Genomic DNA, 15,979 nt, shown 5'->3' with positions numbered 1-15,979 from the left:
ATAAATGTGAAGTGTTATTTCTGAATGAAAAATCACTCAAGATTAACAAAACTTACCGTGTTTTCTACGTACGGCAGTCCGTAAAAGTTTTCTTGGGTTTCCTTTAATATCTCAGTGGTTGATTTTGGTAAAGGGTACTTTCCATGGTAGATTTGATCCAGGACTGAATAGAAGATCTAATTTAAAAGAAAATACATTATTGTTAATGCAGTTTACCATGGTCTAATTAAAATACGCTGTTTAGTTGGTTAATACAAGACACGTTATTGAATTTCATGTGGTAAGAACATCTGGTCTTCTGATATTAGTATTCCGATAATATAGTGATATACAGCAATGAAAATCATAAATAATAGAGCACAAAAGGAGATCCTTTGCCAATTAGGTTTATGTTCATTCAATGTTTAAGATTCTTTCATAGGGATTTTGAACTAACAACTGGCCATTCAGGCCATTCAGCCCCTAGGCCTGTTCCACTATTCAATGAGATCATGGCTGCTCTGTGGCCTAGCTCTAGATGGGCCTTTGATTTTGAACTAACAACTGATCCAGCATCCACTGCTATTTGTGGAAGAAAGTTTAAACATCTACCGCCCTTTGTGTGTAGAAGTGCTACCTAACACCTCTCCTGACCCATCTGGCCTAATTCTCAGACTACGCCTAGTTCTAGAATCCGAACTAATGGAAATAGCTTATTTTCACCTACGTTGTCTTTTCCTGTTCATATCTTGAAGACATCCATCAGACTACTACTTAGCCTTCTAAATGCTACAGAAAACAGGCCTAATTTGTATAATCTTTCCTCATTAAGTCGAGTTATCGTTCTTTGCTTCTGCACAAACTTACGAATAGCACCCTTTAATTTATACTAGCTCTCCATGTAATCTCTCTCTCTACATTCTTGTAATCTTACATTGTACTCCCTCCAAAGTCAACATATCCTTGTTAAGGGTGGTGTCCAGATCTGCTCTCCGTATTCAAGTGAGGTCTAACCAGAGTTTTGTAAAACTGTAGCATAACTTCTATGTCCTTGTATTCCAGTCCTCTAGCGGTTGGATGGGGACATTGCTTGGCCAAGCCTGAATGACAATTGGCAGAGCGGCAGGTACATGGCAGAAGACATTCAATGCATAGAAATGACAGGTAATATATTTTTATAGGATGAACATAGAGAGGAACAGTATAAAACAAAGGGTGCTACTCTTAACTTTGAGCAAAAAGACTTGGGTGCACATGTGCATTTATCAGTAGAGTTTAGAAGACATGTACAGAGTCCAGACAATGAAACATACACTTATCCTGGGCTTTATTAATTGCGGTTTAGACTACAAAGAATGGATGTTGTATTAAAGTTATACAGTCACAATTCAGACCTCAGCTGGACTACACTGACTGAAGGATGTGAACAGCATGGAAAGAATGCAGAAGAGGGTTAAAAGATTGGTTCCAGAGAAGAAAAACTTCAGTCATGAGAATAGATTGCAGAAGTTGGAACTGTTTTTTTCTTGAAGAGAAATGGATTAAAGAAAATCTGATAGACATTTTCAAAATCATGAAGAGGGTGGGGGATGGTGTTGGATATATTAGCTAGGATGTTGCAATTCATAAAAGGATCAAGAAGAGGGCACAGCCTTAAAGTGATTGCAAAAGAAGCAAATATAAAGAGAAAAAAAACATTTTGCACACAGTGATTCGTTAAGAGTCTGGAATGCATTGCATGGAAGTATAGTGAAGAATGTTCAATCGAAGAATTCAAAAGGAAATTTGATGATTATCTGAATAGAAAATATGTACAGGGTTACAAGGAAAAGGTAGGAGAGTAACACTAAGTTATTATGCTCCTTAGGAATGTCAGTACAGACACAATGGGCTGAATGGCTTGCTGGTACATAAAAATTGATTGCCCGTGAATTGAGGGCAGTTAAGAAATAACCACATTGCTGAAATCTAGTGTTACATGTAGGTCAGACCGAGTAAAGCTCACAGATTTATTTTCCTAAAGGAGTCCAGTAAATCAGAGGAATCTAATTAATGCCAAATCTCCTCTCTTTCTCCAGATTCACATATCACATTCTCACTCAATATATTCATGAAAGGAATTAGTGGAATTGAGTTAGTTTCTGTCGGCCCTTTAAGCAATGCATTCCAAACGTTAACCACGATTCTGTAAAAGTCTCCTTAGAGTCATTTGCTGTTCACCTTAAATCTGTGCTCTCAGCCAATGCAAACATTTTCTCTCTTTTTAACTACATTTCAACTCGTGATTGACTGAGACTGTGTCGAAAAATTTTATTTCCAATTATTCTAGGGAAGCGAGGGCCTAGTGGTATTATCACTGGACTGTTAATCCAGAGATCCAGGTAATGTTCTGGGGATCCAGGTTCAAATCTCGCCACAGCAGATGGTAGATTATGAATTCAACAGAAGAAATTCTGGAATTAGGGGATCTAATGATGACCATGAATCCATTGTCAATTGTCAGAAAAACGCACTTGGTTCACTAATGTCCTTTAGAGAAGGAAACTGCCATCCTTACCTGGTCTGGCCGGCATGCAATTCCTCAGCAATGTAGTTGACTCCTAACTGCCTTCTGGGCAAATTAGGGATGGGCAATAAATGCTGACTAGCCAGCGACGCCCACATCCCATGAATGCATAAAGAAAAAAACTGTAACAGTCAGAACTCTTCAAGTCTACAGCAGGGTTACTTGTGTGATTAATTAATAAAGTAAATTTTAAAGAAACACAAGACAAATCACGTGGCATGTTTTTGTTGCAGCAAATGGGAGTTGTTGGGCACCAAGGGATCTAGATTGCACACATTTGTTGCAAGTCTTTGCAGTTTGAGAAACTTTGAATCTGAGTAAAGTTGAGTTGGAGTCTGAGCTGCAGACATTTAGCCATATTAGCGAGGGGGGAAAGGTACCAGAAGGTGCTCACACATCTCAGATTATGTAATTCAAATTTGGTCTGTCACCAGGGACGAGAGTGTTTGACTGCAGTTGAGGTAGAAATGGACATCCAAGGGATAGCTTTTGATTATCCTCAGGTTAATATGGTTGCAAGCTGTGTAGATGAGTGGAGCAGCACGGAGAATGTGTACAGTGAACATTTTAAATGAGGGGCAGCAATAGGAACAATATCATGGTGGGGGACAAAAAGAAAAGGAAGATAGGCATTGTTCCCTGTAGCTGAGAGTTTGAACTAGCCCTCGCTCAAACATAGACAAAAAAGCTGAATTCCAGAGGTGAAATGAGCACAATGGTTACATTTGACAGAGTGTAGCATCAAGAAGTCCAAGCAAAATTGGATTCAAGGGAATCAAAGACATCACTGCAGGAGCTCTTTAGGGTAGTGTCTCAGGCACAACCATCTTCAGCTGATTCATTAACGACCTTCCCTCCATCACAAAGTCAGAAGTAGGAATGTTTATTGATGTTATTCAGTGCCAGTGCCATTCACAAGACTGGACAATATCCTGGTTTGGACTGACAAGTTGCAAGTGATATTTATACTAAACAACTGACAGACAATGACTATCTCCAGCAAGGGAGAACTAAATTATTGTCCCACTACATAATGGACAGCATGGTGGCTTAGTGGCTAGCACTGCAGCCTCACAGCACCAGTGTCCTGGGTTCAATACCCACCTGTGTGTGTGGAGTTTGCACATTCTCCGTGTCTGCGTGGGTTTCCTCCGGGTGCTTTGGTTTCCTCCCACAATCCAAAGATGTGCAGGTAAGGTGAATTAGCCATGCTAAATTGCCCACAGTGTTAGCTGCGTTAGTCAGGGGTAAATATAGGATAAGGGAATGGGTTTGGGTGGGTTTCTCTTCGGATGGGCAGTGTGGACTTGTTGGGCTGAAAGGTCTGTTTCCACACTGTAGAGAATTTAATCTAATTTAATCATAATTGAATTCCCACTATCAACATCCTGGAGTTACCACTGACCAGAAACTGACCTTGCCTGATCATATAAGGACTGTGAACACAATAACAGGTCAGAGGAATCCTGCAATGGCTAACTCATTGCCTGACTTCCCAAAGCTTGACAACATCTACAAGGCATATTACCAGGAGTGTAATGGAAGAATACTGCTTGCTTGAAACAGTGCAGTTCCAACATCACTTAAAAATCTTGATCAAAGCAGCCCACTTGAATGGCACCACATCCACAAAAATTCATTCCCTTCACTACTAATGATCATTAGCAGAAATGTGTATCATCTAAAGAATGCACAGCAGAAATTTACCTTAATGGCACCTTCCCAATTCGCTGCCATCTCAAAGAAGGGCAACAGATACATGGGAACATCAGCATCTGCAAATTCTCTTCCAAGCCACTCACAATCGTAACATGAAAATATATCACCATTCCCTGGAACTCTGGAACTCCCTCATTAATGGCATTGTGCGTCTACCTACAGAAAGTGGAACTGCAGCAGTTCACAAAGGCAACTTACCACCACCTTCTCCAGGGCAGCTACGGATGGGCAACAAATGCTGGCCCAACCAGCAATGCCCTCATCCCCTAACTGAATAAAAAAAAAGATGGCATGTGGCATATAATGTGGGAAAACAGAGAGGTAATCCACTTTATTTGGAGTAATAGAAAATAAATATTATTTTGAGAATAAAATATTATTTGAATAGAGAGGGACTACATAAGCGGTGTAAAGAGGAACTTGGGTGTTCTTATTCATAAATCTCAACAAGTTAACACATACGTCCAGCAAATAACCAGGAAGGCAAAATGGTCTTTACTGAAAAGGGAATTTTTGCTACAACTGTGCAGAGTATTAGTTAGAGTACACCTAAGGGTTTTGCATGAAATTTTATTCACCTCATTAAAAGAATTATATTTCTTGCACTGGAAGCATTTCAGAAAAGATTCCTGGTATATGCAGGTTGTGTTTATGGGAATGTGACAATGAGGAAAGGATTCAGCAGGTTAGGATGATCTTGCTGGAGCTTAGAAGAATGAGAGGTGATTATTTTGAAATAAGATTCTGAGAGGGCTTGACATGGTAGATGCTGAAAGAATATTTCCTCCTCTGGGAAAATGTTAAACTAGAGGGCACAAATGTAAAATAAGGACTTACCCCTTTTGAAAGCAGAGGAGGAGAAATTTGTCCTCATGGAGGATAGCTGATCTTTGGATTTTCTACCTTCAGAGAGCTGTGAAGGCTTGGTCATTGAATAATTTTAAGGCTGACATGGACAGATTTGTTAACTAGAAGAATGTCGAGGGTTATGATGAACAGGCAAGTCAGTGCATAGAGTCTAAGATTAGATCATCCATGATTTCATTGACTAGTTGAGCATTCTGATGTGCCATATGGCGTACTCCAGTTTCCATTTCTCACTTCTCTCAAAACAGTATTCAATGCTACATAAACTGCAAGTATAAAATATGAGATTAATAGATTTTAGTTACTCAAAGGTATTAAGGCACAAAGGGCAAAGTTAGAAGCATAGGATTAGGTTAGAGATCAATCACAATCTCATTGAAAGACAAAAGGGGCTGAGGGCATTAAAGATCTACCCTGCTGTTGTATACCTTAAGTCTCCTTCTAGTATATGTTATCGCAGCTAGGAGTAGGCAGGTGACTGGCCATTAAATATCCCCTAAAGTGCCCTTTATCATAATGTGTGAAATACTGGTCCAGGGATACCACCTTCAATTTCCCCTCCTTTCCTATGAAGGGATGTGTTACTGACACTGAAGTTCTTTCCTGAGAGAGTGGATGCCATTATTCACTGGCATAACAAACAATTAGAGCACCAACACAGCCCTCAGTTCATTTCATCATGTTATCCTAAGTTGAAGAGAAATAAAAAATATTTCATTTCTCTTTTGGATAATATCACATTTATATAATAATCTGCCCAGTGTCTGAGTTTCTTAGTATCATGATACCAGGCACAATGAGACAAATAAATATTTCCAAATTCTCAAAGTACAAATAAAGTTAACAGAAAAAAATTTGGAATATACCAAGATTGACAAGTGCTAAACAATAGACATATAGCTCTGCTGTTCCTTATATGAAGGCCCACAATTTATAAGCCCAAAGTTCATCTCATTTGAGCAGAAGTCTTAAAGTCAGTCCAAATATTTGATCATGTCCACCCGAACTAGTGGTGGATGCTATATCGTCTATCAAATACTGGTTTTCAAACTTAAAACTCAAAGTAGGATTAGGAAAAAAAACCCTTTAATCCAAGATAATGAAACTAAATTTACCTACCTGAAGTTGCAGGTCTGCAGCAGCACAAAGCTTCTTAGATTCACAAAGCCGAGAAACCATATTCTGAGGCAATGGCTGAAAAAGCATTCAAGAAATGTACAATGGTTACACATCTTAGTTTTCTCGGTGAATCAACTTTTCTGCTTTCATAAAATATTAATATTATATTATAATATTATAATTATATTATAATATTGATATTATTATTTCATATGCATATCTCTTAACAGCATTGCAGCGTATAACCATTTTTGCTTGAGTTATGGTTCCAACTGATGTTCTTACTGGATATGTCAGATCAGACTGAAATCACGCTTGACAGATCATAATTCTTTTCTGTTTTGGTTTTAATAATGGTCACTCACTGAAAAATAAGCATGTAATGTTGCAGGTATTTTTTAACAACAAAACAAAAGTTTATTAAAAAAAGAATTAAGATAGAATAAACGAGACAAGCTATATAACACAAATTGAGAGATCTTTAAATACAGAATACAAGTATAATCACATTAATCCCATAACACTTGTTTATAAATTAAATAAATTAAGGCAATTCCCTATACAGAACCTAAAAATTTACCTTCTCTCAAAACAGTATTCAATGCTATCAAATCAAAATTACATCACCTATAGTACCCTAAACACCACTCGCACAGCACTCACAGTCGCTAACACCTCAATAGGTTTAAGACACTTGTGACTTTAATTTATAGACTCCAAAGACAGATAACATTTTGTCTTGGAGCTATTCAAGCACCTAAGCTTAAGCGTACTTAGCTACAAATGACCTCTTTAGGATTTTATCCCAAAACTTTTGGTATGGGACTAACATTAACTCTTTACTTCAAGCTAATCTTGTTTCACTATACCTTTCCCTTCAAAGCAGCACCAAAAGTATTTTCATCCATGATTTCACAGGACCATTAAAACCACAGTCTGGTTGAAGAAAAAATAAAATCTCTCTCTGCTATGGATGTTTCCTCCAAGCATAAACAAAGGCAAGTTCTGAGATTCCTAACAAACTTTGAGGTCCCATAATTTATGTTGCTTGGTCGTAAAACAATCTAACGTAAATACTAATGCTTTAGTGATGCACAGGTACTTCCCAAAAACTGTTTCGAAACAAATTACCTTAGATACAGAAATACAATAAATTAACTTTAGACACAAAAATATCCACGTCTCTCATACAACCCAGAATTCAAGAACCTAAATATTCAAGAATTTATTTTGAAAATATATATAAATCACATAATTTGCATCACACTTGACTCCAAAATATGCAACTGGAATAGCACCACTGCCAATCCAAGACCTAGACAAATAAAGTTACATAATTTGGCAATTCAGTACTATTTGTTAATCACACTATAAACAAAAAAAGAATGGAATTTTTGAGCTGTAGGAGAACTGTACTTTGCAGCTTTTTTTATTCATTTGTTTACTGGATGTGGAGCATTGCTGCAATGATATGAGCATTTATGGCGAAATCAGCATTTATGCTGTCCCTTATGGCCCGAGAACAGTTAAGAGTCAATCACATTGTGGATCTGGAATGATGTGCACCAGACCAGGTAAGGTTTCCTTCCCTAAAGGACATGAGTAAACCAGATGAGTTTTTCCAATAATTGGCAGTGGTTTTATGGTCATCATTAGACTCTTGATTCCATTTTTCTTTCTTGTTGAATTCAAATTCCACCATTTCTCAATAAGGGATTTGAACCAGGGTCCCTACAATATTACCCAGGATTGATAGTCTAGTTATAATACCTTTAGGCCATCACTTACTCTAATGGTTAAATTAGAAGCACCTAATGAAGCCACTGAATTAAAGAAGTACAAGCTAGTCTCAGATTAACCTATAGCACTAATGAAATCGGCCAGTTACGGTCCAAGGTTCTGCTTGCTATCTCATTGTCCTAATGGATGATTGAGTTTAGCTTCTGACTAAGTGTAATTGCCATCATGATAATTTTGACCTTATTTGTGTTTGCCTCAACTTATTGTCTGATAAAACCCATATTCATCCATTTGTTATGTCTAGACTTACTATTCCAAGCTCTGCTGACCAGCCTCTCAACGTACATATTATATAAGCTTGAGTACATCCAAATCTTTGCTATTCTGTTCTAAATCTCAAGTCTCACTTACTTATCACACCATGATTGCAGATGAAGAAGGCATTTTCAGGCTAGTAAGCTGTAATTATGCAGTGTCACAGGGATCAGAGCAGGAGTGCCAATTATTTGTGGGCGGTACGGTGGCACACTGGTTAGCACTGCTGCCTCACAGCGCCAGAGACCTGGGTTCAATTCCTGCCTCAGGCGACTGACTGTGTGGAGTTTGCATGTTCTCCCCGTGTCTGCGTGGGTTTCCTTCGGGTGGTCCGGTTTCCTCCCGCAGTCCAAAAGATGTGCACGTCAGGTGAATTGGCCATGCTAAATTGCCCGTAGTGTTAGGTTAGGGGTATGGGTGGGTTGCACTTTGGCGGGGCGGTGTGGACTTGTTGGGCCAAAGGGCCTGTTTCCACACTGTAAGTAATCTAATCTAATCTAATATACATTGGCTCCTGATCCAGCATTGTCTTGAATTTAACTTTGTCATTGTTTCTTTCAAATCCTTGTATGGCTTCAACCTTTCCCTATCTATGAAACTCCTTCCACCCTACACTTTACAAGATATCTGCACACCTGGCCTCAAGTAGACAAGATTACATCATGCCAACGTGAGGTCACTTCTTGGGCAAGGAGAAAGTGAGGACTGCAGGTGCTGGAGATCAGAGCTGAAAATGTGTTGCTGGAAAAGCGCAGGTCAGGGGCAGCATCCAAGCAGCAGGAGAATCGACGTTTCGGGCATGAGCCCTTTTTCAGGAATGAGGAAAGTGTGTCCAGCAGGCTAAGATAAAAGGTAGGGAGGAGGGACTTGGGGGAGGGGCGTTGGAAATGCGATAGGTGGAAGGAGGTTAAGGTGAGTGTGATAGGCTGGAGTGGGGGGGGGGGCGGAGGAGCGGGAAGTGGAGGAGATGCGGTGGAGAGCCTTGTCGACCACCTCTGGGGGGAAATTGCGGTCTTTGAAGAAGGAGGCCATCTGGGTTGTTCGGTATTCCAATACCGAAACTTTAGGTTTTGAGCTATGGGGAGAAACTGAATAAGCTGAGGCTTTTTCCCTAGACCGTCAGAGGCTGAGGGGTGACCTTATAAAGGTGTATAGAATTATGAGGGGCATGGATAGGGTGAATAGCCAAGGTCTTTTTCCTATGTTGGGGGAATCTAAAACTAAAGGATTAAGGTGAGAGGGGAAAAATTTGAAAGGAACCCAAGGATCAACATTTCATGCAGAGGGTGGATGTGTATGGAACAACCAGAGGATTGTGGAGGCTGGTACATTTACAATTACGACATTTAAAAGGCATCTATGAATAGAAAGGGTTAAGAGGAATATGGGCCAAATGTTCGCAAATGAGACCCACTTCCCGCTCCTCCGCCCTTGAGCCCCACCCCTCCAATCGCCACCAGGACAGAACCCACTGGTCCTCACCTACCACCCCCCCACCAACCTCCACATACATCGTATCATCCGTCGTCATTTCCAAACGCCACCTCCAAACGGACCCCACCACCAGGGATATATTTCCCTCCCCTCCCCTATCAGCGTTCCGAAAAGACCACTCCCTCTGTGACTCTCTCATCAGGTCCACACCCCCCACCCCCCAACCTCCACTCCCGGCACCTTCCTCTGAAACTGCAAGAAATGCAAAACTTGCGCCCACACCTCCCCCCTTACTTCCCTCCAAGGCCCCAAGGGATCCTTCCACATCCACCACAAATTCACCTGCACCTCCACACACATCATTTACTGCATCCGCTGCACTCGATGTGGCCTCCTCTACATTGGGGAGACAGGCTGCCTACTTGCAGAACGTTTCAGACAACACCTCTGGGACACCCGGACCAACCAACCCAACCACCCCGTGGCTCAACACTTCAACTCCCCCTCCCACTCCACCAAGGACATGCAGGTCCTTGGACTCCTCCATCGCCAGACCATAGCAACACAACGGCTGGAGGAAGAGAGCCTCATCTTCCGCCTAGGAACCCTCCAACCACAAGGGATGAACTCAGATTTCTCCAGTTTCCTCATTTCCCCTCCCCCCACCTTGTCTCAGTCCCAACCCTCGAACTCAGCACCACCTTCCTAACCTGCAATTTTCTTCCCGACCTCTCTGCCCCCACCCCCTCTCCGGCCTATCACCCTCACCTTAACCTCCTTGCACCTATCGCATTTCTAACGCCCCTCCCCCAAGTCCCTCCTCCCTACCTTTTATCTTAGCCTGCTGGACACACTTTCCTCATTCCTGAAGAAGGGCTCATGCCCGAAACGTCGATTCTCCTGCTCCTTGGATGCTGCCTGACCTGCTGCGCTTTTCCAGCAACACATTTTCAGCACTTCTTGGGCAAGATCTACCAGATGGTTCAAAAATGTTAACATGGGAGGTGAAATCACTGACAATCCCCATCTGTCAAATGCTAGGGTTTGAACTACCAGTGCAAAAACTAAACTCAAAAACTACATTGCTGAAAAGATTCAAGATAGCAGAGGCCTCTGTGCAACTGACCTCCATCCACCAATGGGGCCTCAGTAAAAGCTGTTTATATGTGTAGGGAGAAACAAACTGCAGCACAATATCATGGAGCATCCTCTCTACAAACTAAGTAGAGAACAAATTACCTTAAACCCAGTAAATGAGGCAGCTATCAATGAGCTTCTGGGATTTGTTTAAAGTTGTTCAAGAAAAACAGACCACGTCTTTAGTTCCTAACATGTTAAGCTCTGCAATTACTTCCTTAATTATCTCCGTCTTTCTGCTTTTTTATGATGTTGGTTAAAATCCATCTCTGACAAAGCTTTTTGTAACCCGGCCTAATGTTTTAGTGTGCATTTCAGCGTCAAAATTTGTTTGCTGACTCTTCTGTCAAGGAAGTTTTATATTAAGGGCACTACATAATGGAAGATGGTTATTGTTGTCAAAAATGCAGTCCACGTTGTTCATAAATCCTTCCTCACAAAAGGCTACATTCAGTCTTTGAAGCATGAAACATTGTGTTATTGCTATAAATATTTTTAGTTTCTTTAAAGCAGATTTTAATTCCTTTGGTTGTTAACCTCTAGTTCAATAAATTGGTCTCACTTAGGTACACATTCAAAATATTTTAAAATTTAGAAACCTATGAAAGCAGACAGTGTAATATAGAAAATAAGACTGAAAACTCTGATTTTGTTTTCACAGATGCTGCCAGATCTGCTACGTTTCTCCAGTTCTTGCTATTTTTACATTAAATAGACACCAAGTCTGGGATTTATGAATCGAAATGAAAACTGAGTGAGATAATGAAGTCCAGTTTTGAGATCCCAGAATTGAGTTATTATAACTGACTGCTTCAATGCATTTGCTACATGAAGAAATGGCGCAGCAAACATGACCCATCATACAAAAATCCCATCATCATTTCACTTTAATAAAACTAGTCTAATATTTAGTCTCCATTAGAAAAGCAAATGTACTATTTAAAACAGCTGCAACACCGATATTAGCTGATTTGCTGGTTCAGAAGCAAGCTCCCCTCCTGCCCTGGGACAATCTGATAGCACAACTGAAGTAATACACATGGTAAATAAATATATCTACACCTTCATGCTTTGTCACAGCTGGCACATAAGAAAAAATCACTAATGTTTCTGGCTTCAGGAAGTACTGACATATTCTAAAATAGAAAAAAAACCTAATTGAATACAATTTCAAGAAAACAGTTCACTATGAAGTGGGAGAGGGCAAGGGGGCAGGGTGATACTCGGCATATGGACACACAAGATGGCTGCTGAGCCATACGTTGGTCACTTGACACACAAGAATGGCCGCCGGACCACAAAATGGAGAGAGACAGCACAGCAAACACAGATACTGCCTAGGGCCACCAGGATGCCAGCACAATGCACTCATAACCTAGTTGATTAATTTAAGGCAGGTGGGGGAGAGAATACACATGAGTAGCGCATACTGCCTGCCAAAGTGTCTGGTCCAGCCAACACCTTTGATAGAAATGCTAACAGTTTGATACAGACTCAATACAAAGTGATAATAGCCAGGGCTACAGTAATTATCCTTCTCAGGAAGAGCAATTAGCGCCTATTACTACAGCAATGGACTTCCGCGCAGACATTGAAACTGACAATGTCTGCACTGAAACTGACAACGACCGCACAGAAACTATCAACGATTCTGCAATGTTTACAATCAACAAACTATGTTATAAAGACAATAACTTCATCACCTATAATATTACAAAATGTATAAAAGTGTCTTGACGTGTGCTCCAGGTTGAGAGAAGAATCACAGCTGACCACTGTGCTGTTGGTGTTTCTATCTCCCTGGAGCTCTGGTATTTCCTTGTACAATAATCTCTGTTATTGAACCCTGACTCCGGCGCCGAGACTGGTGATTTTCCCCACAACAATTGGCGCTGCGAGCAGGGTTCTTATTACTGGCACCCTGGTCGAAGGTCACTATCGGGGGATCGGGGTAAGAACCAATTTGTAACTGCAAACGGGAAGAGGCAGACTGGTCCAAAGACACAGTTTAAAAGATATACTGATTGTAATGTGTAACTTGCTACAGTACGGAGTTAAAAAAAAAGGTGCATGTCCGTGGAGAATAAGTGTTTTACTGTAGCAACTGCTTTAAGAACCTGCTGTTTGTGCTGAAACAGCCAGAGGACAAGATAGTGCCTGTCTCAAAAGCCCTACCCCAAACCCTTTGTTAAGAGGGGTAGCCCCTACCCCTCCACCCCACCCCACCATATGAAGGTTGGGATTTGAAGTGGGAATTGAGGCACCCAGGGCACTAGGAGCTGTGAGTAGCAAAGTCAAGTAACTGGACTCTGTAGGGGAGAGCAAAGCAGAGTTTAAGTTAAAAGTTGGGTGCTGTCTGTACTTGCAATTTTCAATGTGGTGGGGAAGAGGAATTGATCACTCTGACCAAGAGCCAAACATCAGTGGAGTGCCAAGGTGATGAACATGGACACTGTGAGTAAACGTCTGTAGTAGAACGACAGAGCTTGAATAGTGGTGGTGGCCAGGAGGGTAAAGGGTCCCACCGGTAAAGAGCACACCGGGCTAGAGGTAGGTTTCTGGGCCTATCGAGAGATGTTGGGTCAGTAGAGGCCAGAATGGTAGAGGACTCCCAGTAGAGAGCACACCCTGTTGATCCAGCATTCCCAGCCAACCGGTAGGTAACTACTAGTAGTGGTGGCCGGGAGGGTAGAGAAGTCCCACCGGTAGAGAGCACACCTTGCTAGGAGGCTGCTACAGCCATACGGCTGGCGCTGGGACAGTATTATTGGCTGAGGGTAGAGAAGTCCCCACTGGTTAGGGATACTTTACAGTTGGTGGTATCCGGGGGTACACAATCTGCTAAAAGGTAGATCAACGTTTTAAGGTTTCCTTATTAAGAAATATAAGTTGGACAGACAAGGGTTGACTGAGTAAATGAAGAAAAGCGGTTGGGATCTATCCCGGACAGTAGCACGACAGAGAGTGGATAGATAAACAGAAATGGAATAAACCTAAAAAGATAAGGGAAATGTTAGTATACCAGTTAACAGGCCGAATTGAACAATGAGTGCCTCCATGAGTAGGTGGACAAAGGACCAGGAACAAGTTGAAGAGCTGGAGGACAGAATACAAGAGTTAGACAGGAGCGAAGGAAGGAGCACAAAAATTTAGACAGAAGTTCACTTCCTCCTTATGAGGCTGTCTAGCAGGGACCAACTGCTCCCTCTGTTGGACGAACCATGCAAGAGTATAACAATTACTAGAGAAGGAACAGGCTTACAGCCCAAAGCAAATCATAAACCCTTCAACCCAGGGGAGAGGCAGCAAATTATGGCCTCCCTGGGCAAATTATAGCCCTGAAGCACAAACACCAGGTTCTGGGAAGAGCTGGATAGTGTATGGGTAGGGCACAGTGGACAAGTGGAGACAGGTAGCGGACCCAATGTCACAGCAGCCCCAGACTTTAGGGGAGGATGATGTATACTTGCCATCACCTTTACAGCTGAGATAGATGCCCAGCAGGCCCCCTTCGCCAATTTTAAAGACAAAATCCAGAGGGTGCTAGGAAATGCTCCCATGAACTGGAACAAGATCACGATCACGAACATGAAGCAACTTCAATGGGAAGGAGTCTCTGAGTATGGGAAACAATTATTTAGGGTCAATCAGGAATGCTCAGGACAAGCAAACCCAGATCAGGGAGACCAGGCATTCATCCAAGCTTTTAGAGACAGGCTCTCCAACACCTACCAAGCCAACCTGAAAGTGGGACTAAATGTCCCAGGATTATGATGATCTAGTTGAGTGGGCTAGCAGGGTGCAGGAGGCAGAAGCTCCTGCAATAAAGGCAAGACCTGACAGAGCAGCCTTACCGGAATGGAGGAGACAATAGAAAAAAAACTATCCTGCCACAACTGTGGTGGACAGCGATACTTTGCTAGAGAATGAAGGGCCCCATGAGTGGGGAAAAGAGCAGGGAACAATGCAAAATACTGCAGCTACTGCAATAGAATAAGATACATAGAAGCAGTGTGCTGGGTAAAGCATGGGACATCCCCAAACACCACCCGGAACACAGCTGAACCGCGGGAGTCCCGAGGTCAGCACAACTGATAACCAGCTGCCCTCATTCGTGAGGGTGAGGGAGAGGGAAGAATTTACATGCCCACAATAATAGGAGGGAGGAAATGTGAGATGCTAGTAGACACAGGAGCAGCTGTATCCATCACAAACTTACCCTTACCCCACACAAATAAAATTATCACTTCACCAGGATAGGAGAGGATAAAACATCAGCTTACCTAAGCAAAACTAACCTCAGAAATAAACATTATATATATATCCCCATGAAATTCTACATATGCCAAAATAATGAGGGCATCATAATAGGCAATGAATGACCTCATAAGAGAATATAATTTTCGAATCAACTATGCAAAAGGCAAATTGATTTGGCCCAGAAAGGACAGTCGAAAGACCAAGATTGAGAAACTTATAAGTCACCTTGAAACTTTGCACGTTCTCCCCGTGTCTGCGTGGGTTTCCTCCGGGTGCTCCGGTTTCCTCCCACAGTCCAAAGATGTGCAGGGTCAGGTGAATTGGCCACGCTAAATTGCCCGTAGTGTTAGGTAAGGGGTAAATGTAGGGGTATGGTTGGGTTTGGGGTATGGGGCGGTGTGGACTTGTTGGACCGAAGGGCCTGTTTCCACACTGTAAGTAATCTAATCTAATATCTAATATAAAACTATTAAAGTGGCTACAGTCACCAGTAGGGACTGGAACCTCAAAAAGGAGCGATCGGAGCCATCTGCACCTCCGACCCCAGAGCATGGGCAGAAACAAAGTTAGATACAGGTCTAGTTAACATAGATCCCATAAGAGTTCCCAGGCATAAGCCCCATTGGCAATAAAACGCGAAGCAGAAAAAGCAGTTATGGAGATAGTGAAAGGACTAGTGAGACAGAAGGCAACCACAAGTACAAAGTCCCCAACATGGCCAGTAATAAAGCCTGATGGGAGCTACAGGCTCACCACTGATTATACAGGACTAAATATTGTCACCTCTAAATTGCACCCCATTGTAGCAGACCCCTCCACCATTTAAAGGGCTTGGTCCCCTGA

General features: G+C 41.9%; 1 protein-coding gene across 1 annotated transcript in view; it reads right to left on the bottom strand.

Annotated features, from left to right (window-relative positions):
• LOC140481338 (mitochondrial intermediate peptidase-like) overlaps positions 1–15,979 on the bottom strand; it is a 159,149-nt gene that overhangs the window by 33,943 nt on the left and 109,227 nt on the right. The window contains exons 15-16 of the mRNA XM_072577353.1: positions 6,251–6,325; positions 57–176 (exon numbers count right to left, since the gene is read on the bottom strand). Coding sequence (XP_072433454.1) covers positions 57–176; positions 6,251–6,325 — 195 coding nt within the window. The remainder of the gene's footprint in view (positions 1–56; positions 177–6,250; positions 6,326–15,979) is intronic.

Source organism: Chiloscyllium punctatum, chromosome 9 (genome assembly GCF_047496795.1).
Source record: "Chiloscyllium punctatum isolate Juve2018m chromosome 9, sChiPun1.3, whole genome shotgun sequence".
NCBI lineage: Eukaryota > Metazoa > Chordata > Chondrichthyes > Orectolobiformes > Hemiscylliidae > Chiloscyllium > Chiloscyllium punctatum.
The sequence above is the reverse complement of the archived record's forward strand: the minus strand, read 5'-3'. Positions and strand labels throughout refer to the sequence as shown.